Source organism: Heterodontus francisci, chromosome 4 (assembly GCF_036365525.1).
Source record: "Heterodontus francisci isolate sHetFra1 chromosome 4, sHetFra1.hap1, whole genome shotgun sequence".
NCBI lineage: Eukaryota > Metazoa > Chordata > Chondrichthyes > Heterodontiformes > Heterodontidae > Heterodontus > Heterodontus francisci.
Genome location: NC_090374.1, coordinates 167,495,061 through 167,520,322, shown reverse-complemented (window position 1 = coordinate 167,520,322; position 25,262 = coordinate 167,495,061). Strand labels below are relative to the sequence as shown.

The window sequence follows — 25,262 nt, the reverse complement described above, 5'->3', positions numbered from 1 at the left end:
GCACATGAATGCCGGCTGCCATTTTTTACGCTCGCCACCACTTCCGGCAGTGGGACTACAAAATCCAGCCCCGTGTGAGTAATTACTTGGTGCTCTGTATAATTAGTTAAACCTTTTGTAATTAGTTGGAGCTGTGTCTAATTAGATGGAGTTGTATGTAATTAGTTACAGCTGTGCATAATTAGTTGCAGCTGTGTGTACTTAATTACACTGTTTGTAATTAGTTACAGCTATGGGTAATTAGACAGAGCTGTCTTATTAGTTACAGCTGTGTATAATTTGATGGAGCTGTGTAATTAGTTACAGGTGGGTGTAATTAGTTGGAGCTTTGTGTAATTAGTTACAGGTGTGTGTAATTAGATGGTGTGTGATGTGGCAAACCCAGCCCAGTTGACTTTGCAAAGTCCTCCTTACTAACATCTGTGGGCTTGTGCCAAAATTGGCAGAGCTATCCCATAGACTAGTCAAGCAAAAGCCTGACATAGTCATGCTTCTAGAATCATACATTACAGACAATGTCCCTGACACCACCATCACCACCTCTGGGTATGTCCTGTCCTGCCGGCAGGACAGTCCCACCAGAGGTGGCGGCACAGTTATATACAGGAGGGAGTTGCCCTGTGAGTCCTCAACATAGACTCCAGACCTCATGAAGTCTCATGGCATCAGGTCAAACCTGGGCAAGGAAACCTCCTGCTGATTACCACCTACCAGCCGCCATCCACCCCCACCCCCCCCCCCCCCACCCGCATCCCTAGCTGATGAATCAGTGTTTCTACATGTTGAACACCAATTGGAAGAAGTATTAAGGGTAGCAAGGGCACAGAATGTACTCTGGGTGGGGGACTTCAATGTCCATTACCAAGAGTGTCTCGGTAGCATCACTATTGACCGAACTGGCTGAGTCCTAAAGCTGCTAGATTGGGTCTGCAGCAAGTGGTGAGGAACCAACAAGAGAGAAAACCTACTTGATCTTGTCCTCATCAATCTACCTGTTGGAAACGCATCTGACCATGACACAATTGGTAGGAGTGACCACCGCACAGTCCTTGTGGAGGCGAAGTCCCCTCTTCACATTCACAGCTGGTTGGAGTCATACCTAGCGCAAAGGAAGATGGTTGTAGTTGTTGGAGGTCAATCATCTCAGCTCCAGGACATCACTGCAGGAGTTCCTCAGGGTACTGTCCTAGGCCCAACCATCTTCAGCTGCTTCATCAATGACCTTCCTTTAATCATAAGGTCAGAAGTGGGGATGTTCGCTGATGATTGCACAATGTTCAAAACCATTCACAACTCTTCAGATACTGAAGCAGTCCATGTAGAAATGCAACAAGACCTGGACAATATCCAGGCTTGGGCTGATAAGTGGCAAATAACATCCATGCCACACAAGTGCCAGGCAATGACTATCTCACACAAGAGAGAATCTAACCATCTTCCCTTGACATTCAATGGCATTAAGATTGCTGAATCCCCCACTATCAACATCCTAGGGGTTATCATTGACCAGAAACTGAACTGGAGTTGCCATATAAATACCATGGCCAGAAGAGCAGGTCAGAGGCTCTGAATCCTGCAGCAAGCTGCTCACCTCCTGACTCCCCAAAGCCTGTCCACCATCTACAAGGCACAAGTCAGGAATGTGATGGAATACTTTCCACTTCCAGCTCCAACAACATTCAAGAAGCTTGAAATTATCCAGGACAAAGCAGTCCGCTTGATAGGCACCGCATCCACCACCTTCAACATTCACTCCCTCCACCACCAACACGCAGCAGCAGCAGTGTGTACCATCGACAAGATGTACTGCAGCAATGCACCAAGGCTCCTCAGAGAACGCCTTCCAAACTGGTGACCTCTACTACCTAGAAGGACAAAGGCAGCAGATGCATGGGAACACCACCGTCTGCAAGTTCCCCTCCAAGCCACATACCATCCTGACTTGAAACTATATCGCCGTTCCTTCACTGTCGCTGGGTCAAAATCCTGGAACTCCCTTCCTAACAGCACTGTAGGTGTACCTACCCTACATGGACTGCAGTGGTTCAAGAAGACGGCTCACTACCAACTTCTCAAGAGCAATTAAGGATGGGCAATAAATTCTGGCCTAAACAGTGATGCCCACATAAAAAAAAACATTGAGGATACTCACCATCGTGTTGTGTGGCATTACCACTGTGCTAAATGGGATAGATTTCAAACCGATCTAGCAACTGAAAACTGGGCATCCATGAGGTGCTGTGGGCCATCAGCAGCAGCAGAATTGTATTCAACAACAATCTGTAACCTCATGGCCTGGCATATTCCCTACAGGAGAGCATGCGAGGAGCAGCACCAGGCATACATAAAATGAGGTGTCAGCCTGATGAGGCTACAACACAAGGCTACATACATGCCAAAAAGCAGAAGCAGCATGTGATAGACAGGGCTAAGCAATCCCGCAACCAACGAATCAGATCTAAACTCTGCAATCCCGCCACATCCAGTCGTGAATGATGGTGGACAATTAAACAATTAACAGGAGGAGGAGGCTCCACAAATATCCCCATCCTCAATGATGGAGGACCCCAAGACATCAGTGCAAAAGACAAGGCTGAAGCATTTACATCCATCTTCAGCCAGAAGTGCCGAGTCGAAGATCCATCTCGGCCTCCTTCTGAAGTCCTCAGCATCACAGATGCCAGTCTTAAGCCAATCTGATTCATTCCACGCAATATCAAGAAACAGCTGAAGAAACTGCAAAGACTATGGGCCCAGATGCTAAGCGCATTGCACTTTTGAACTACAAGAAAGCCCCCAGCGATTTAACATCCGCAGCACTTAAAGCAGCCAGAAGTACTGCACAAAGAACAGCTAGGCGTTGCGCAAACGACTACTGGCAACACCTATGCAGTCATATTCAGCTGGCCTCAGACACCGGAAACATCAGAGGAATGTATGATGGCATGAAGAGAGCTCTTGGGCCAACCATCAAGAAGATCGCCCCCCTCAAATCTAAATCGGGGGACATAATCACTGACCAACGCAAACAGATGGACCGCTGGGTTGAGCACTACCTAGAACTGTACTCCAGGGAGAATGCTGTCACTGAGACTGCCCTCAATGCAGCCCAGCCTCTACCAGTCATGGATGAGCTGGACATACAGCCAACCAAATCGGAACTCAGTGATGCCATTGATTCCCTAGCCAGCGGAAAAGCCCCTGGGAAGGACAGCATTACCCCTGAAATAATCAAGAGTGCCAAGCCTGCTATACTCTCAGCACTACATGAACTGCTATGCCTGTGCTGGGACGAGGGAGCAGTACCCCAGGACATGCGCGATGCCAACATCATCACCCTCTATAAAAACAAAGGTGACCGCGGTGACTGCAACAACTACCGTGGAATCTCCCTGCTCAGCATAGTGGGGAAAGTCTTTGCTCGAGTCGCTCTGAACAGGCTCCAGAAGCTGGCCGAGCGCGTCTACCCTGAGGCACAGTGTGGCTTTCGTGCAGAGAGATCGACTATTGACATGCTGTTCTCCCTTCGTCAGATACAGGAGAAATGCCGTGAACAACAGATGCCCCTCTACATTGCTTTCATTGATCTCACCAAAGCCTTTGACCTCGTCAGCAGACGTGGTCTCTTCAGACTACTAGAAAAGATCGGATGTCCACCAAAGCTACTAAGTATCATCACCTCATTCCATGACAATATGAAAGGCACAATTCAACATGGTGGCTCCTCATCAGAGCCCTTTCCTATCCTGAGTGGTGTGAAACAGGGCTGTGTTCTCGCACCCACACTTTTTGGGATTTTCTTCTCCCTGCTGCTTTCACATGCGTTCAAATCCTCTGAAGAAGGAATTTTCCTCCACACAAGATCAGGGGGCAGGTTGTTCAACCTTGCCCGTCTAAGAGCGAAGTCCAAAGTACGGAAAGTCCTCATCAGAGAACTCCTCTTTGCTGACGATGCTGCTTTAACATCTCACACTGAAGAATGCCTGCAGAGTCTCATCGACAGGTTTGCGTCTGCCTGCAATGAATTTGGCCTAACCATCAGCCTCAAGAAAACGAACATCATGGGGCAGGATGTCAGAAATGCTCCATCCATCAATATTGGCGACCACGCTCTGGAAGTGGTTCAAGAGTTCACCTACCTAGGCTCAACTATCACCAGTAACCTGTCTCTAGATGCAGAAATCAACAAGCGCATGGGTAAGGCTTCCACTGCTATGTCCAGACTGGCCAAGAGAGTGTGGGAAAATGGCGCACTGACACAGAACACAAAAGTCCAAGTGTATCAGGCCTGTGTCCTCAGTACCTTGCTCTACGGCAGCGAGGCCTGGACAACGTATGCCAGCCAAGAGCGACGTCTCAATTCATTCCATCTTCGCTGCCTTCGGAGAATACTTGGCATCAGGTGGCAGGACTATATCTCCAACACAGAAGTCCTTGAAGCGGCCAACACCCCCAGCTTATACACACTACTGAGTCAGCGGCGCTTGAGATGGCTTGGCCATGTGAGCCGCATGGAAGATGGCAGGATCCCCAAAGACACATTGTACAGCGAGCTCGCCACTGGTATCAGACCCACCGGCCGTCCATGTCTCCGTTATAAAGACGTCTGCAAACGCGACATGAAATCGTGTGACATTGATCACAAGTCGTGGGAGTCAGTTGCCAGCATTCGCCAGAGCTGGCGGGCAGCCATAAAGACAGGGCTAAATTGTGGCGAGTCGAAGAGACTTAGTAGTTGGCAGGAAAAAAGACAGAGGCGCAAGGGGAGAGCCAACTGTGCAACAGCCCCAACAAACAAATTTCTCTGCAGCACCTGTGGAAGAGCCTGTCACTCCAGAATTGGCCTTTATAGCCACTCCAGGCGCTGCTTCACAAACCACTGACCACCTCCAGGCGCGTATCCATTGTCTCTCGAGATAAGGAGGCCCAAAAGAAAAAGAAATGGGCCCAGACAACATTCCGGCAATAGTACTGAAGACTTGTGCTCCAGAACTAGCTGCGCCCCTAGCCAAGCTGTTCCAGTATAGCTATAACACTGGCATCTACCCGGCAATGTGGAAAATTGCCCGAATATGTCCTGTCCCCAAAAAGCAGGACAAATCCAACCAGTTACCGTCAATTACCGCCCTATCTGTCTACACTCGGTCATCAGCAAAGTGATCAGCAAAGTGATGGAAGGGGTCTTTGTCAGTGCTATCAAATGGCACTTGCCCAACAATAACCTGCTTACTGACGCACAGTTTGGGTTCCGCCAGGGCCACTCAGCTCCTGACCTCATTACAGCTTTGGTCCAAACATGGACAAAAGAACTAAAATCCAGAGGTGAGGTGAGAGTGGCCCCCCTTGATATCAAGGCAGCATTTTATCGAGTATGACTTCAAGGAGCCCTATCAAAACTGGAGTCAATGGGAATCAGGGGAAAAACTCTCTGCTGGTTGGAGTCATACATAGCACAAAGGAAGATGGCTATGGTTGTTGGAGGTCAATCATCTCAGTTGCAGGACATCACTGCAGGGGTTCCTCAGGGTAGTGTTCTAGTCCCAACCATCTTCAGCTTCCTCATCTTTCCTTCAGCATAAGGTCAGAAGTGGGGATGAGCGCTGATGATTGCACAATGTTGAGTACCATTTGCGACTCCTCAGATACTGAAGCAGCCCGTGTCCAGATGCAGCAAGACCTGGATAACATCCGGGCTTGGGCTGATAGGTGACAAGTAACATTGATGCCACACAAGTACGAGGTAATGGCCATCTCAAACAAGAGAGAATCTAACCATTTCCACTTGATGTTCAATGGCATTACCATCACTGAATCCCCTACTGTCAACACCCTGGGTGTTAACATTGACTAGAATCTGAACTGGACCAGCCACATAAATGCTGTGGCTAAAAGAGCAGGTCAGAGGCTGGGAATTCTGCAGTGAGTAACTCACTTTCTGACTCTCCAATGCCTGTTCACCATCTGCAAGGCACAAATCAGGAGTCTGATGGAATACTCTCCACTTTCCTGTATGGGTGCAGCTCCAACAACACTCAAGAAGCTCAAAGCCATCCCAGACTAAGCAGTCCGCTTGATTGGTATCCCATCCACCACCTTCAACATTCACACTCACCACTGATGCACAGTGGCACCAATGTGGACCATCTACAAGATGCACTGCAGCGACTCACCGAGTCTCCTTTGACAGTACCTTCCAAATCCGCGATCTCTACCACCTAGAAGGACAAGGGCAGCAGATGCATGGGCACACCACCACCTGCAAGTTCCCCTCCAAGCCACACACCATCCTGACTTGAAACTATATCACCATTTCTTCACTGTCACTGGGTCAAAATCCTGGAACTCCATTCCTAACACCACTGTGGGTGTACCTATACCCCAAGGACTGCAGCGGTTCAAGAGGTAGTTCACCAGCACCTTCTCAAGGGAAAATAGGGATGGGCAATAAATTCTGGCTGAGCCAGCGACGCCCACATCACATGAACGGATATAAAAAATTGATGGAGTTGTGTGGAATTATTTACAACTGTGTGTAATTAGATGGCGCTGTGTGTATTTTGTTACAGCTGTGTGTAATTAGATGGAGCTGTGTTATTTATTTGCAGCTGTGTGAAATTAGTTACATATATTTGTAATTATTCAGAGCTATGTAGAAGTAGACTGAACTGTGTGGAATTAGACACAGTGGTGTGGAATTAGTTACAGCTGTGTCGAAAATTATGGAGAAAAATGTGTAATTAGATTCAGCTGTGTGTATTCGATGCAGCTGTGTAATTAAACGTAGCTGTGCATAATTAGATGGAGGTGTGTGTAGGTAGACACAATGCTGTGCAATTAGACGCATCTGTGTGGAATTAGATGCATCTGTGTGTAATTAGAAGCAGCTGTGTAATTTGACGTAACTACATGTAATTACATTTGCTGTGTGTATTTCAATAGAGCTGTGTGTAATTAGAAGAACCTGTGTGCAATTAGAAGGAGCAGCTGTGTAATTTGGTGCAGCTGTGTGTAATTAGATGGAATGTGTCCAATTAGATGGGACTGTGTGTAATTACTTCCAGCTGTGTGTAATTAGATGGAGATCATAGAATCATAGAAAGTTTAAGGCACAGAAAGAGGCCACTTGGCCCATCGTGTCTGTGCTGGCTGAAAGACTATCCAACTATTCTAATCCCATCTTCTAGATGTGTAATTAGTTACTGGTGTGTGTAATTAGATGGTGCTGTGTGCAACTAGATGGAAATTTTTAATTAGTTACAGCTGGGTGTAGTTAGTTGGAACTGTGTGTAACTAGTTACATCTGTCTGAAATTAGTTGGTGTTGTGTGAGATTAGTTGCAGCTGTGTGTAATTAGTTGGACCTGTGTATAATTAGTCACAGCTGTTTGTAATTATTTTGAGCTGTGTGTAATTAGTTGCAACTGAGTGTAAATAATTACAGCTGTGTGTAATAGAATCATAGGAAGTTTAAGGCACAGAAAGAGGCCACTTGGCCCATCGTGTCTGTGCCGGCTGAAAAACGATCCACCTATTCTAATCCCACCTTCCAGCATTTGGTCTGTAGCCCTGCAGCTTACGGCACTTAAGGTGCATATCCAGACTCCTTTTGAATGAGTTGAGGGTCTCTGCATCAACAACCCTTTCAGGCAATGAGTTCCAGACCATCACCACCTTCTGGGTGAAAAAGTTTTTCCTCATCTCCCTTCTAATTTTTCTACCAATCACTTTAAATGTATGCCCTTCGTCACTGACCTCTTTGCTAAGGTGAATAGACCCTTCACCTCCACTCTATCCAGGCCCCTCAAAATCTTGTACATTTCAATCAGATCTCCCTTCATCAGTCTCTGTTCCGAGGAGAACACCCCCAGGCTATCCAATCTTTCCTCAGAGCTGCATTTTTCCAATCCTGGCAACATCCTTGTAAATCTCCTCTGTACCCTCTCTAGTGCAATTACATCCTTTCTGTAATGAGGTGATCAGAACTGCATACAGTACTCAAGTTGCGGCCTGACCAATGATTTCTACAGTTCCAGCATAACCTCCCTGCTCTTATATTCTATACCTCAGCTAATAAAGGAAACAATTCCATATGCCTTCTTAACCACCTTATCGACCTGTCCTGCTACTTTCAGGGCTCTGTGGACATTCGCTCCAAGGTCCCTTACTTCCTCTACTCTTCTCAGCATTTTCCCATTAATGTGTATTCCTTTGCCTTGTTTGATCTCCCCAAATGCATCACCTCACGCTTCTCCAAGTTGAATTCCATTTGCCACTTTTCTGCCCATCTGACCAGACCATCAATATCTTCCAGCAGCCTACAGCTATCCTCTTCACTGTCTACCACAAGGCCAAGCTTGGTGTCATCCACAAATTTCTTGATCATACCCCCTCCATTTACGTCCAAATCGTTAATATACACCACAACAAAGGAGGGGGCCCAGTACTGAGCCCTGCAGAATGCCACCGGAAACAGCGCTCCTGTCGCTAAAACAGCCGTCAACAATTACCCTTTGTTTCCTGCCATTGAGCCACTTTTGTATCCACCTTGCTGCATTTCCCTGGATCCCATGGGATTTTATTATTTTAACCAGTCTGCCATGTGGGACCTTGTCAAAAGCCTTGCTAAAATTCATGTCGTTGCAGCTGAGTGTAATTAGTTACAGCTGTGTGTAATTAGTTGGAGCTGAATGTAATTAGTTGGAGCTGTGTGTAATTAGATGCAGCTGTGTAATTAGATGTAATTACATGTAATTACATTTGCTGTGTGAAATTAGATGGAGCTGTGTGTAATTAGAAGCAGCTGTGTAATTAGACGTAATGACATGTAATTACATTTATTGTGTGTATTTCAATGGAGTTGTGTGTAATTAGATGGAGCTGTGTGTAATTAGATGCAGCTGTTTGTAATTAGTCAGAGCAATGTGTAATTAGATGCAGCTGTGTGTAATTAGACAAAGTTGTGTATATTTAGCTGGAGCTGCGTGTAATTAGTTGGAGCTGTGTGTAATTAGCTACAGCTGTGAGTAATTAGATGGATCTGTGTATTTAGATGCAGTTGTGTGTAATTAGTTACTACTGTAATTAGACACATCTGTGTGTACTTAGACAGAACTGTGTGTAATTAGTTACAGCTGTGTGTAATTAATCAGAACTGTGTATAAATAATCACATTTTGTGTGTTATTAATCACAGCTGCATGTAATTAGATGGAGCTGTGTATAATTATTCACAGCTGTGTGTAATTAAACAGAGCTTGTGTAATTGTTTACAGTCGTATGTAATTAGTTGGAGCTGTGTATAATTAGTCAGAGCTCTGTATAATTGGTCACATTTTGTGTGTCATTAATCACAGTTGTGTGTAATTATTCACAGCTGTGTGTAATTAGACAGCTGTGTGTAATTAGTTACAGCTGTAGGTAATTAGTTGGAGCTGTTTATAATTGGATGGAGGCTGTGTGCAATTAGATGGATGAGTTATCAATATGCCTCTATTCCTTTGTTTTTCCTCTCTTCCTCTGTTGAATGTATAGATTGTTACAGCTCACTGTTCAATATTTTCTCAGCCCTCTAGTATCTCACTAAGTGGCTACTCTCCATGTTGTCTACACAGTGATTGTTGGTGGATTGGTCATCCATGATAGCATCACCACTGATCACAATCCCATCCTTATAAGATGTAACGCTTGCTCCGTGACTGGTTAGTGTTTAAGATTGAGAACAGTGGCAGAACTTTCACAAAGAAAAGTGTGAACTCCCCCAGCTGTTGTCAGCTCAGACAGCCATCTCCATCCCTGGTGACATATTACTGTGAGTGTTCTTACTAACACCAATGTATTGCCAAGGCTGTTCGAAGTAGCATTGTCACGGCCATTGAAAGGCCATTATCCCACTCTCTGAGACAGCTACAGACGCATCACCTAGCACACTAATTGCCTCTGAATCTGTCTAAACATAACCTGAAGGGAGAACCCTGTGCACAAAGTATGATCACACTGTACTAGATGTGCAAAGATTAGATTTTTTAAAAATTCATTCATGGGATGTGGGCGTCGCAGGCCAGGCCAGCATTTATTGTCCATCCCTAATTGCCCTTGAACTGAGTGGCTTGCTAGGCCATTTCGAGGGCATGTAAGAGTCAACCACATTGCTGTGGATCTGGAGTCACATGTAGGCCAGACCAGGTAAGGACAGCAGATTTCCTTCCCTAAAGGACATTGGTGAACCAGATGGGGTTTTTTTTACAACAATCGACAATGGTTTCGTGGCCATCATTAGACTAGCTTTTTTTAAAATTCCAGATTTATTAATTGAATTCAAATTCCACCTTCTGCTGTGGTGGGATTCGAACCCATGTCCCCAGAGCAATACCTGGGTCTCTGGGTTACTAGTCCAGTGACAATACCAGTACATCACCGCCTCCCCCTATGATTGCGGATAATGGACTATTGGATCCCAGACAAACACCAAGGGGTTTTGAGCTGGATAATTAATGTCGTAGTGATATCTCGTAATGGTTTTTGCTAATCGCTACTAAGGGATTGTTTATGCAGCCCAAGCTACGTGTTCAATGGAAATTCCAGCAACGGCTCATGGGAGGAATAAACCACTGAAAGTAGCCAGCTGCTGAAACCTGCACCCACGTGCTATAATATCCAAGTAACATTCCAGCACTTACTGCCAGCTTGTTCCCATTGTTGGCTCCAGCACTGTACTTCTATTTGATTCAAGGATAGTTTCAAAATGCATTTTAATTTCAAACCTCTGTTCCAAAATTGATGGTGTATGAATGGGTACTTCTGGCATCCATTTGACATGTCCATTTTTTCCGTCAAACAGTTTTTTGTGTTCCACTTAGTCTTAATGGAAAAATCTGGGACATAGTATCAGTTGCTAGAAGTGTGCACCTATCAGACAATATAGCTTTTAAATGTGCCTATGTGCCAGATTTATAAATATTGATACATAAGGCATACTTTGAAAGAATAGCTAATCTGGACATGAGCCATAACTCTTCCTGCATATCCTTTGTTTAGAAATGCAGTACCCAGAGATATTAGTTCTGTTCAATCATACATTCAGGGTTATTTTATGCATCAGTGCCATTTTTAAACCTTTTTTATTGATCTATCTGGTTTCAATTTCTCTCCCTATGGCATGTTATTCAGTCCATAGGCACAAATATGCCACCAATGTGATGAAGTTGCATTTTCAATATTTCCATATGGATATTTAAATACTTTTGTATAAAACTCCTCTGTGCATTATTTTAGCAAATGCAGAAGAAAGATCATAGAATCATACAGTGCAGAAAGAGGCCATTTGGCCAATTGTGCCTGTGCTGGCTCTTTGAAAGAGCTGTCCAATTAGTCCCACTCTCCTGCTCCTTCACCATGGCCCTGTAAATTTTCCTTTTCAAGTATTTATCCAGCTCTCTTTTGAAAGTTACATTTGAATCTGCTTCCACTGCTCTTTCAGGCAGTGCATTTCAGATCATCATAACTCACTGTGTAAAGAAAAAAAATGTCTTCATCTCCCCTCCACAGTTTCTTTGCCAATTGTCTTAAATCTGTGTCCCTCTGGTTACCCATCCCTCATGGCACTGGAAACAGTTTCACTTTTACTCCACCAAAACCATTCATGATTTTGAAAACCTTTATAAAAATTTCCCTTAACCTTCTCTGCTCTAAGGAGAACAATCCCAGCTTCTCCAGTTTCTCCACATAACTGAAGTCCCAGAACCCTGGTGCTATTTGAGTAAATCTCTGCTGCATCCTCTCCAAGGCCTTGACATCCTTCCTAAAGGCAATTAAAATTTGATATTTTCAATATCGTGGTTCCATTACAAAGTTGTCTCTGCTTTTATTAAAAATGGATCTAATTCTCATATGCACATTCCTTTGCTTTGTAAGATGTTCTTAGTTTTGTAGTGGAGATTGCCCTCATGGCTCATCCTGCTGTTCCCATCTACCCTTGGAACTGCAGCATTATTTAAGTCAGTATTCCCTCATGATAAATGTCAGCAGACAGTAACCTCGAGAATTTATTGCTCGGGTTCATTCACTGCTAAGCGACATCATTTGTTGACTATTTAAGATCATGACATTTTAATAGTATGGTGTACTGCCCTTAATTTACACTTAAGTCCTTTTCTTTGGCAGCAATAATTGGAATAACAATCATAATCATTGTTATCTTATTTTAAATGTTTATTTTACTGGATTGACCTTCTGCAAAGTTCTTTTGCAGCTGTCTTATGACCACTGACCATTTATATGCTATTGCTCTGTCTCTCTCTAGTGTACAGTAACGTGTGGACATGGCCTAAGGTATAGAGTAGTCCTGTGTATTGACCACAGAGGACTCCATGCAGGTGGTTGTAATGCAAAAGCAAAACCTCACATTAAGGAAGAATGCATAATCACCGTTCCATGTTATAAACCAAAAGGTAAAAACAGTTGCTTGGTGATCATGCTCTGCGATGCTGCCTAAAGCATTCGTCAAATTCCTTTGTCTATTATTTTAACAAAAGCTTTAATAGATTTTTAAGACTGTATTAATGTCTTCATTAACATAGTGGACAGAGTAACGTTATACAATGATGCATAGCATTCCTACAATAACACTGCACCCCTCAATTACTGGGCTGGAATATTGGATTAATGTTAGATTTGTCGATTAGCTTATCAGTGTGATTCCACAGGTTAAGAATTTCCTTGGAGCTGCTCCCATGTAAACAGATTTCACCACAATTCCCGTAAAGTTCAGATAGGAGAGAAATTCTCACCCATTGTGTTATTCCGAGAAGCTGTATATTTCACACTCTGGTTTATTCCTATTGATGTTGCTGTTTTTTCTTTCTAATTTTTTCATCCAAGGAAAATCTGTCAAATAAAAACGTGGGAATGAGATAGAACTATCTATAGTATGCATATATATTCACTGAGTTTTTGCACGTTATTGCTGGTGGGGTCAATTTTAATTTAGCAGCATTAAAGAGGTAGCCTCAGTTCTGTTAATGCCAACAATCATTAATTAATGCCACCTTCACAGAGGCCTGTCACTGCCCCAAGAATATAAATGGTCAAAGCAGCTCTGTCCTTTATCTGACCAGTGGTCAAAGCAGCTTCATCCCTTGTCTGACCAGCAGTCAAAGCAGCTCCGTCCCCTGTCTGACCAGCGGTCAAAGCAGCTCTGTGCACTGACTGACCAACTTTATTGGTGGTAGGCCCCAAGAGACCCTCAATGGGAAATGTGAAAATATTTTGTGCAGCCACGAAGAGTAGGTGATTTCCTGCAGACCCCATTAGAATATTGTTTATCCAATCCCACAACCCCATACTTATCTTGCTACCAAGCCACACTCTCCTGTCCACCTGATAGTGAGCCAGCTGGAATTCAGTGAGTGACTTTGGGACACCAGTTTGATGCCTGCAGCTTACCTCAACCTTGTCCAGGAGTGGACTGACTGCTGGTCAGCTACCTAACAGCCAGGGTTCAAACACTTTGTGTGCATTAACTCCAATACAGATAAATTTCACAGTGGATGAAAAATTGCAGACAGTGAACTATCCTTGGTGACCTTGCTCCTGAATTTCCTGTTGCAGGAACCTTGCTGCTGGGAGAGCAAAATCATAAAATTCACCCCGAGAGCTATCCAAGTTTATCCATATTTCATACAATTTGTATTAAGTAGGCTATTTCCAAACTTGGTCCCTGTGGGTATTTGGGATCAATCCAACTTGAAAGCTGTTTGATCTCTTAACTTCTCCAAACTAGAATTTGAATGGAAAAACTATCATTTTTTCAAAAATAGAAGCTGCATTTTTTTTTTGCCCAGGAGCTTATTATTCTAATGAGTAGTTCCAAAATAAAAAAGATATAATTGTAGCATCATGCTGCTTTATATGGGAATTTACCTTAACAGGCTCAATACTGGTTTCCAAAGTGCAGTAAGTTGTGTCTGGACTCGGAGCTGCCATTATACAAGGGCCTTAGTAAATAACATCGATTGAAAAATAAAAGAAACAGAAAAATGGTTAATGCAGCAATTTAGAGATGTGTATTCCTGGCTGCAAAGTGGTGACCCACACCCACAACCCACAGCTCGCCCTATAAAATTGGATTAGACATTTTCCCCACTGTAATCTTGCAGGTCTCCCAATATCACAAATTCAACATCACACAAGGAACAAGATGGTAAGCTCCAAGGCCTCGACAACAGCTTTAACCTACACACAATAAGGTGTGTGGTAGTGGCCACCTAGCTCTCCAGATCTCCCTACCAAGCAGTGATTGCACTCCTGCTGAATCTTGGCAGTGCCATTGCACTCCAGTGCTCAGTGTTATGATAAGACTGTCGTTTAATGCTGTACATCTCCTTTTACCCTCAGATTTACTTTGTTCCAACCACAAAATTATTTACCTTCATCAGTGCCTACAGCTTCTCTGTATTAAAAAAAAACTCCAAATGTTTCTAGCTCATCTTTAAATGTTCCCATCTGGATTTCACTATCAAGGCTGAAGTGTGCAATACTAGCTTACAATGCCTGTTTAAGTCTTATTCTGTTATTTTCACCCATGTTTTGGGGATAATATTCCCTAATTGCATACATATTTCTTGTGAAAACTGCAAATCAATGACCTTGTCCCTGGTGGATATAATGGGCTCAAACTTGACTTTTGTGGGACCGACTGGTGAAAAAGGAGGCCACCAGTTACATTGGTTGGTGGATGGGAGACCAGTATTGGGGTGGGCTGAATGGCCAATGGCTGGGGAGGAGGGGTGGTGGTGGTGGTGGAGGGGTGGGTGGGATGGAGTCTTATGGTGGCAGTGTCCCTCCTGTCCCTCTCTCCTGCAGCAGCTGGTGCTGTTGTGCCTGGTCTCGTCCTCCTTCCATTCCTCCTGCAGACCAAGGGGTACCCCTAGCTAGATGCCCATGAACAAGCACCTTTCTCTTGGTGACTCCTACAAGGTGAGCAATAATGTAGAGTAGTGCAGCACTCACTCTTTGGGTGAAGTGGTCGGAGTTTCCAGAATAAGTGTTGATATAGCCTTGGTGAAGTCTTGACAAAGTCTCAGAGAATGTTTTGTGATGTGTTGCAAAAGTCCTTTTCAAACTTCCAGCAGCAAGTGAACAGTAAAAAGTACTCGAAATCCTCAGCAACAATTAGTTTGTTCCCAGTCAGCTGTCAGAAGGGAGAGTTAAAACAAGTGCTGTCCACCAAAATGCTGTGCAACCTTGCTAATGAGCATTAGCAAGAAATTTAATTCTTAATCAACCCATTAAAGATGCTCCAGGCGGCTATCCCTAGCATGAGTGGGCTAAACCAACATTTCAGCTTAAGACTCCATCTTGGCCACCTGGGAGGCTCTAACGTTTAGAGGCCAGGGAAAACTGGCCCCCAGATTTCTCTAAGCATTGCTATTATTGAATAAAGTATCAATTTAGCATTATCAGACAAAGTATTGTCATTGGCAAATAAACGTTTTGAATATTAAAACAAGAGGTGGTTGTCAAGGAAGGCATTAAAGGAAAAGAAAGAGGTAGAGGGACATGGGGAGGAAATTCCAAAGCATTATCTGGCTGAAAGCATGACCACTAGTAGAGGAAAAAAGAGAAGGGGAGGGAGGTAAAAAAAAAGCCAGAGTCAGGAAAACAGTATGATGGGGTGAGCGAGGGTTGTAGGGCAGCTGGAGGATAGAGGCATAGAACAAGGCAAGGCCACTGAGAGGTTCAAATAAAGCATTGCCATTATCAAGTAAAGACACAGATAGAAAATTATTGACAATTTATTGTACCCCATTGTCCCATCTTTGTGTTTGCAAGTACAGAAATATAAATATGCTTGAAGCATAAAATCTTACAGTCCCCAGTTTTTGAACAATTAAGAAATAAAGAACTGACTGTAGGCTTTTGAAGAGACAATAAAATATTGAATTAGAAACATCAATGATCTAATTTCTAAGTGATTTTGTCTATGGGCTGTAGTCTTGTTTAAATGTGCAGCTTGTCACTAAAACTGCCTCTCTAAACCTGTCAGATGGATTTGATATGTTTGTTTGGTTTGTAGAGAAACTCCCTGTGGAAGCTAAGTTGCCGTGGTACAAGCAGGCGCAGGAGCTGGAGGAATTACTGGCCGTTTCTGAAGAGCCCTCGTGAGTCTGTCAGAATTTTATTTGAATTTAGCAGGAAGTTTCAAAGTCAATAAGAATGAGCCTTTTAAATCACATCTAAAGTTGCCTGCCACACAGACCATGTAAATATGGTCTGACATGTATATCTAGCCATGGTTATACAGGAAGCTAGAACCACATTGCATTTTTCTAGGGTAGGTTTGCTTTTCATGTTAACTATTTCCCCTTCTGCAGAGGCTGCACACATTACCAATAAGCTGTCTGTCTGAATCAGCCAACTAACAAGATGTAACAGTCCCATCAGTCTCTTCGCAGTACAATGCTGCTGCTTATTTTCCAGTTTTCCCTCTCCCTCCCTGGAGGCTCTGCTGTGATTGTTCAATGTATGCTGATGCTCACCAGTACATCACCCACATAGATTTTGTAGCTGCCTAACCCTTCACACTGAATATTCGCACACTATTCGACTGTGATGGAAATAGTAACATGTTTGAATGTGGCATGTGTGACCCAGACGCTCTCACTGAGGGTCATTGTAGCGCCCATACCACCAGGGTGAAATCATCCAATCAGCAGTTAGAATCTATAGCCTGACTAGTGTCCTGGGCAGGGCTCAGTTGCATGTAGGGCAATTTACCCACTTTCATCCTGCAATAATTGGGAAGACATAGTAACACTTTTTCAAACATTCACTATGTCTAGAGAAATTCAATGGGCCACACTCTGGGCATCCACAGTTAATCCGTATGGACTGTTGCCACCCTCTGGGATTTTTGTTTTTAGTATCCTTTCACAGGATGTGGGCGTCGCTGGCAAGGTGCTCACATGCATCTGCTGCCCTTGTCCTTCTAGGTGGTAGAGTCGCGGGTTTGGAAGCTGCTGTCGAAGGAGCCTTGGTGAGTTGCTGCAGTGCATCTTGTAGATGGTACATACTGCTGCCACTGTGCATCGGTGGTAGAGGGAGTGAATGTCGAAGGTGATGGATGAGGTGCCAATCATGTGGGCTACTTTGTCCTGGATGGTGTTGAATTTCTTGAGTGTTGTTGGAACTGCAACCATCAGACTCCTGACTTGTGCCTTTTAAATGGTGGACAGGCTTTGGGGAGTCAGAAGGTTAGTCACCCGCCACAGAATTCCTAGCCTCTGACCTGCTCTTGTAGCCATGGTATTATATGCTCCAGTTCAGTTTTTGGTCAATGATAACTGCCAGGATGTTGATAGTGGGGGAATTCAGCAATGGTAATGTCATGGGGAGATAGTTGGGTTCTCTCTTGTTGGAAATGATCATTGCCTGGCACTTGTGTGGTGTAAATGTAGCTTGCCACTTATCAGCCCAAGCCTGGATGTTGTCCAGGGCTTGCTGTGTGTGGACAGGTACTGTGTCAGTATCTGAGGAGTCATGAATGGTGCTAAACATTGTGCAATCATCAGCAAACATTCCCACTTCAGACCTTATGAATGAGGGAAGCTCATTGATGAAGCAGCTGAAGATTTATTTTTATTTATTTATACAACACTGAAACAGGCCCTTCGGCCCACCGAATCTGTGCCGACCAAGAACCACCCATTTATACTAGCCCTACAGTAATCCCATATTCCCTACCACCTACCTACACTAGGGGCAATTTACAATGGCCAATTTACCTATCACCTGCAAGTCTTTGGCAGTGGGAGGAAACCAGAGCACCCGGCGAAAACCCACGTGGTCACAGGGAGAACTTGCAAACTCCGCACAGGCAGTACCCAGAATTGAACCCGGGTCCCTGGAGCTTTGAGGCTGCGGTGCTAACCACTGCGCCACTGTGCCACCCTGCCTAAGACACGAGGGATTTGTGCATGAAACCTATGAAAAATGTAATGATGCCAATGTTTGTGAACAGGAAACCTTTTCAGATTAGGGTATGTTATTCAAGGTTAAAATAGAGGATGATTTATTCTGTTTCAATCTGTGCGGTACATAAATTGGGATTGTGTAATACTGACATCCATTTTACTAGCACTCACAGTCCTGTCCTTTGAACACAAAACATCACCAATAAATATAAATGTAGATTTGAACGATGGGGCTGGCGGAGTGGGTCAGGGAAGCTGTCTGATCCTGCACACCTAGTCCATTTCAGGGCTGTGTCATTTGTCAGCTGCACATCCCAAACCCTGTCTGATTGTAGCTGACCAATTCTGGGCCATTGCAATGTTAGGGGGCTGGAGATGAACCCAGCCGGTAGGAGGGTAGGTCTGCACGGATGCAGGAGGGTAGTGGATCGTGGAGGCTGGGTGGGGGTGGCTTGGATAGCAACACACGTTATTCATGTGTAGCGTGGAGGATAACCCCAGGTGCTTCTTGCTGTTTCAGGTTTTCAGGTTTTACTAAGCAGAGTGGCTGCCCAAATACTCTGTTAAACTGCAGCAGGACCCCACAGCCTCCCATCTGGTATAGATAATTCCATCACTGCCCACGTGTTGACATTGTAAAATGCCCAGAAAATAACAAACACTGCCATTTAGATCTGTTTAATAGATATATTGTTTGTTTGAATTATTGATGGTAACAGGAAAAGCTCAGAGGAAAGTGATGATGGAGCAGTAACTCAATTCAAACTCCACCTTCCACCCAATAGAAGGAGTTTAAAGTCTTCCCAAAATGTTGTAAAAATGTAAATAGCAGATAGTGCAATTTAACCTTTGGTGTTGCTTAAAACAGCAGCACAAGGACAATGCCTGTGTTACCCTGTCCGGTTGCCTTTTGGAATAATGAAGCTGTATTTATCGCTCCCTTAAACAGGTTTACTCAGTGTGTTCATCCACTCAGTACTCTACATCAAACTGTCGATCTGCTAAGTGCATCATATAGCTCCAGAAATCCTATCCATGTATCCAGTGTCAGCAGCAAGTACCACTATAATGTTAGGTTTAGCACATGCAAGATACAGAGTTAAAGCTCCCTCTTCATAAAGATTAGATTAGATTAGAGATACAGCACTGAAACAGGCCCTTCGGCCCACCGAGTCTGTGCCGAACATCAACCACCCATTTATACTCATCCTACACTAATCCCATATTCCTACCAAACATCCCTACCTGTCCCTATATTTCCCTACCACCTACCTATACTAGTGACAATTGTAAATGGCCAATTTACCTATCAACCTGCAACCCTGCCCTCAATCCACAGGACTGGTGCAAGTTGTTCCATTTGCAAAGCCAGCTTTTCACATTTAGGCAGGAATTTTATGGGGTCTGCAAGTGTGGCTTTCGTGTTGGGTGGAGTGGCTTAATTAGGAGGAGGTGATATTTCACATTCCCGAGATTTTGAGATTAAGTTAGCGGCATGTTTGCGGCCAATCGGGGTTCACGCAGTCCTATGGCGGGTTCCATCTTTCCATATATTTGCATAGCATGAGTGCTCATTACCTTATAAATATTCCAAATTCAGTCCTACCTTCCAGATTAAGTCAGCAGCGCACGGCAATCCCATGGCACCTGGTTCACGTTCGTTTAAAGGTGACGTGCACCAGTTGGCTTTGTGCAGTTGTGTCTGAGGTCAGTGGTTTTCTTTCTTGAACTCTTCGGCACAAGGAAGGCTAACACTGGAAAAAATTTTTGGCTCCAGGCTTGGACCTAGCAAGGGCGATTGCATTGCGGGGGAAGTGGGAAAGGCATGGTGGTGGGGTCCCGGGTGGGTGGAGGTGTGGGAGAGGGAATGGTCTAGCATTCAGCGTGTGTACTATGTGTTGCTGTTGCTGCTGTTGGGGTGGGGGGAGTGGGGTTGGTGTTCCAAACAGATAATGTATGTGATGGTCATGGTGGGCCGAAAGGGAGGGGTGAATTTGGTAGGGGCGCAGGTTTAGACTCAAGGTTGGGTATTTGATGAAATCATAGGAAGGTGAATGGGACTCGGCAATGACATTGTGGTGGGGAACTGGAGGATCAAGGGTCAGAGTAGGAATATCGACGGTGATGGCTGTAGGAACAATGGGGAAGGATGGCATGTATAACTTAATAATGATCCGGTCAAGGTAATTGGGGAAGGTTCAAGGGTCACAGAGGGAAGGTGTAAGGTAATTTTGGGTGACTGAAGGGTGATGGGTGCAGGCTGGAAGGTGGCAGGAGGAGGGTGGAATGTGGGAAAACTCACCTCAATTGTAAAACGCACCATTTTCCAATTGAGACAGTAAACCACGTGGCCATTCTAGGATTGCAAATCGAAGTGAGAGGAGACCAATGATGGAGGGATAGGATTTTAGGCTGTGCACAATGTTAGATGCATACAAGCAATCTGCTTATTACTTCAATGGTTGAACTCTGTGGCAAAAGAATGTTGAATTTTAATGCTTACCTCATTATAATAGTTGCAAAGGTGCAAATACAAGGGTCTCATACACCCAATATTTTTGCTGCCTCGGGACAAGAGGAGAGGATGTTACTGAGGAGGGCTCTTCCTGCTCAGTGGCTGATACTGCAATGCCAGCAGCAGGCAGCACAAGAGGGGGAGGCTGCTCAGAATGATGCCATCCAGGGAAGGCATCATAGAAGACGGGCGCTGATGCATGAGCGCATCCTCAGGACAAGAACAATCTACCTTCAGATGTCTGAGAGGCAAAGCCAGAGATGCCTGAGAATGTCATGTGAAATGGTTACTGAAATTTATGGGCTCATTCAGCATGACCTGCAAACATGTGGTTTTGGTGGGAACCCCATGCCAGTTGCTCTCAAGGTGAATGCGGCACTCAATATTTTTGCTAGCGGTGCTTTCCAGGACTCAACAGGCGACATATGTGACATCTCACAGGCTGCAACTCATAGGTACATAAACAAGATGATCAACGCCCTATTCCGTCGTGCCGGTGATTGCATCTATTTCCCAGTAGACGAAAACAGCCATGCAGCAAGGTCAACGGCCTTTAGCGCCATCGCTCGTATCCCTAGAGTGCAAGGGATGATCAGCTACACTCATGTGGTCTTAAGTGCTCCATGAGACCAGCCCGCTGCTTTTGTTAATCACAAAGGCTTTCAACTTTGAACATTCAACTGGTTTGTGATCACAGATGGAAAATCGTGCAGATCTGTGCTCGCTTCGCAGGGAACTGTCATGACTCATAGATTTTGCAAAACTCATCGCCACCAAGATTTTTTGAAGCACCAGCCCAAGTTGACAGCCAGATACTGGGTGACAAGGGTTACCCACTTTGGACATGGTTAATGACACCAGTGTGGCATCCCCAAAGTGCAGCAGAAGAGCGATACAATGCTGCTCACACATCCACCAGAGCCATCATTGAACACACCATTGGCTTGCTGAAAATGCGCTTCCACTGCCTTGACTGGTCCACAGGGACTCTTCAGTACACACCACGGAGGGTCTCACAAATAATCGTAGTCTGCTATGCACTGCACAACCTGGCAATGCAACGCAGACATAGTTTGCATGAGGAGGAACAAGTGGAGCAGCAATCCTCCTCAGATGAGGATGAATTTGAAGAGCTTGTAGAGGGGGCCAATAATGTAAATGAGAACTTAATGGATGCTGGGGCCATGGAGAGACATGCAAGGGACATCAGAGACAGCGTTATCTTTGGACTTTTCAGCCAAGAATTAGGCATGTACATGATTAAAGCTCAAACGCAAAAAAAATTTACCTTCCTGGAATGTTCACATACCCTTTTGTGAGTAAACATTGCTGCAATCTAAAATAAGGTGTCACTTACCATCAACAATTGTACCTGCAGTGGAGATGTGCTGAACACCCTGTCTGTTCCAAACTGCATTTGAAACAACCCGTAGCTCAGTGGAAAAAGTGTCTTGCTTCCAGGCATTACCCATTGATCAGAAGCTGCTACACCATTACATCACTTTGATCAGTCCTGCACTTTCTAACGGATTTGGGTGTGATGGAGCCGCATACAAGGCATATAAGGGAGGGCTTACAGAACGTACATTTGAAGGCATGTTCGTACGGAAAACTGTTATAATACTTCAAGCTACAGCCAGCTGACAGTGAGGACTGAAGGCTCAAAAGTCAGCGTGGACAACACAATGGTCACGTCAGACAATGCTTTGTAAGCATCAAAGCATGCCAGCCATAAGGCACCAATAATCATTATTATTTTCACCTCGGCAACTATAAATGAGAAACAAGAATATATCAAGGATTAAATCAAATAAATATATTGACAAATATTAGCATTTTCAGAGGAACTATTTTAAACACCCATGGCACCTTCAGGCTCATAATTCCTTCAGTTTGTGTTTCCTCCCACTACATCTTGTTGCTATCCTGATATTAACATCTGAGGTGGAGGCAGTCTGTTCATTGTGCTGCTCCCATTGCCCTGGATGTCAGTGGTGGACGTCCTCTGGAGGTATGGGACCTTGAGGGCTCCATCCTACTGGGGGTCTCCAGCACTGGTACTTGAGCATCACCCTTGGGCTCACCTGCTGGAGATAAGGGGGTCAATGTTGGGGAGGAAGATGAGATGCCGCTTACCCTGGGGGTGTCCGGAGAGGAAGGCATTGGGGCAATTGGCATGCACTCCTCCTCCATCTGGATGCACGATGGCACCTGCCTGTCTCCCTGAGGGAAAAGGGCACCCGGTGGGAGGTCCAGGTTCCTCGTCCCGCCTCTCACTTAGACACCGCTGCCTAGAGCCCATGGGTAAAGCAATGAAGTGCAGGTCAGAGTGCATAAGGCTCAAGTGCTCAACCTGAAGCACCATCGGGCTCGCCAAACTCTCCATTGAGGAAGCCAAACGCTCCTATGCCTGGGACATGGCAGACGTCATGGCTTGCATGGACTCCTCCATGGCATGTGCAAAGCCACCCGTGACCTCCGGCAACTCCAACATATTTTCTCCATGAGATCAGTGCACTTTCAGTAGACCTCTTATAGCTTCAAACAGAGGATCATTATCAGCATGGGGCTGAGCAAGCGCCTGGTACCCAGCAGTCCTCTGATTGTCAGGGGGCTTGCTGGCACATGCTCCCTCAGCTGCTGGTATGTGTCTGTGTTGTGTACATCAGCTTGTGACCCTGATTCTAATCGCTAACCCACCCCCCCACCACCACCCCCCCACCCCCTCGTGGACCGTGTGGATGTATCTGTCGTGGTGGAGGTGGAAGAAGAGGCAGGTGATGGTGCACCCTCTGGGACATTGGCATCATCTTCCCCAGAGACAGTGTCTTCAGCTTCATGATGTCCCATCGTTCGAGTGCAGGCAACTGCAGTGGAAAACAACCAGAAGCACAGTAAGCATCATAGAAGGAGGTCATCACATTTTCACAAGATCCCATTGTGTGCACATATGGCTGCAACAGTAAAGTTGACACTTCATCCTTATGCCTTGATGATTCAGCCTCACTGTCTGCTATTGCTCTTCCTCCCTCCTCTCCAGCAATCTGCTGGGGTGCACTGACTTGGTCCACTCCATTTGGTTATGTGTCTGCTTGTCCTGCAGGAGAATGTTCTAATTTAATGACATGCCAAATGATGTCTATCATAGAGGGCTGGATTTTACCAGCCCCTCAACATCATGGATTGTGACAGGGAGGCCCATAAAATGCTTGTGGGGGCGGCCCGTCATTATCCATGACGCTGAGAAGGCCCCGCCACCAAGCAGCAGTGCTTTCATTTCAATATTAAAATTAGCAGAATAAATATTGAAATGAACTTCGCTGGTCCCAGCGGCAATCCCATGGCGATTTTACGGCAGCCCGAAATAGTGTCCATCCAAACAATGTGATCAAATAATTAGTGTAGCCATAATCAATAGCATGTGAATCACTCTAGCAAGTGAAGTCAATGGGCTAAGGAATAACAGGCAGAAATTAAAGTGGTAAAAGGTCCACAATTGGTATTTGCTAGCAGGCTTGGAGTAGGAAAAGGAACCCTGTGATTGTCCCCGAGATGTAAGGGGAGGTGAAAATGGTCGAGGAACCCAGCTAGGCTGAATTAACCGCAGAACCTCGTTAGCATTTTATTGTTCCATTTCCCGCCCGGCAGCTGGCAGATTAACAGCCTCGCCGGAGCTCAAGAAAAGACAGTAGCAGGAAGCTATAAATGGGGATCCTTGGGGACAGAATCCAGCAATCAGGAAGGCAGGGAGGAGAGAGGCTGCGATCGAGAGGGATGAAAGAGGATTGGGAGGGCAGGGAGGAGAGAGGCCACAATGAAGAGGGATTGAGAGGATCAGGAGGAACGAGAGAGGTTGGGAATCAGTGGGGAGAGAGGATTGAGAGACTGCCATCAGGTGTGAGGATTGTGATAGGGTTAATCCAATGGATGGAGTTTTTTTAGGTCTTTCAGAAGGATTCCTTCAGGGGCTGGGTCGGGTTGATGGGTGTTCACTCCTACTCCTCCTGGACCACAAGGAGTTTTTAAAAAAACGCTTTCCTTGTGGAGCTGGCAGCTCCTGCCTCCCTTTCCCTGCGGAGTTGCCCAATCCCTGGACATCCCACATAGCAACAGTGAATTTTAAGTCAGGCTCCCAATTGCACTGTGGGAGATTGATTTAAATATAATAATGAGGTTCTTACCTCTCTATGGTTGGACCCTCTCAAGCCCTGATCGCTACAGTCATGAAAATGGTGAAGGGGGGAGGGGGCTTTCCCCATATTTGAATCTTTAACACTCCTTCCAACACTCTTCCGCCTAACATTGGGGCAGTTGGGGAAATATCAAGGCCATTATTAACCAATCTCCTTTACTGCTGAGACCCTATTCTATTATGAATGTGATGGAGCTGCTGCCTCGGAAGGTGATGATCCACCTGAAGGAGCGTGTGTCCCAGTTTTAGGTGCTCTAGGATTGTGATCTCCATTAAAAGAATTGTGGATAATAATGTAAACATGTCATGAAGGCTAAAAACATAAAATATATAATTTATAATCATATGATTTCTAGATTAACATTGGGCAATTAGTTTGAATAGAAAGTTTCGCTCTAGATTTTCTGTCTCTTTTTAAAAATCTTAAAATCAGAATCTGTGCAACACAGGATGCAATGGCGATAATGTCTGAGAAGGAAATGTCCTTTTGATCACACTCCTTTTTATTGGGCAAAAGCAATTGCTGCTTCACTCCCAAATATCTGCATTTCTTCTCATCTCATGGTGTTAGTTTAGATTTGGCACAAG

General features: G+C 44.9%; 1 protein-coding gene across 1 annotated transcript in view; it reads left to right on the top strand.

Annotated features, from left to right (window-relative positions):
• The window catches only part of LOC137368744 (ADAMTS-like protein 1), an 852,599-nt gene that overhangs the window by 656,544 nt on the left and 170,793 nt on the right, over positions 1–25,262 (top strand). Inside the window, exons 13-14 of the mRNA XM_068028933.1 lie at positions 12,297–12,444; positions 16,071–16,155. Coding sequence (XP_067885034.1) covers positions 12,297–12,444; positions 16,071–16,155 — 233 coding nt within the window. The remainder of the gene's footprint in view (positions 1–12,296; positions 12,445–16,070; positions 16,156–25,262) is intronic.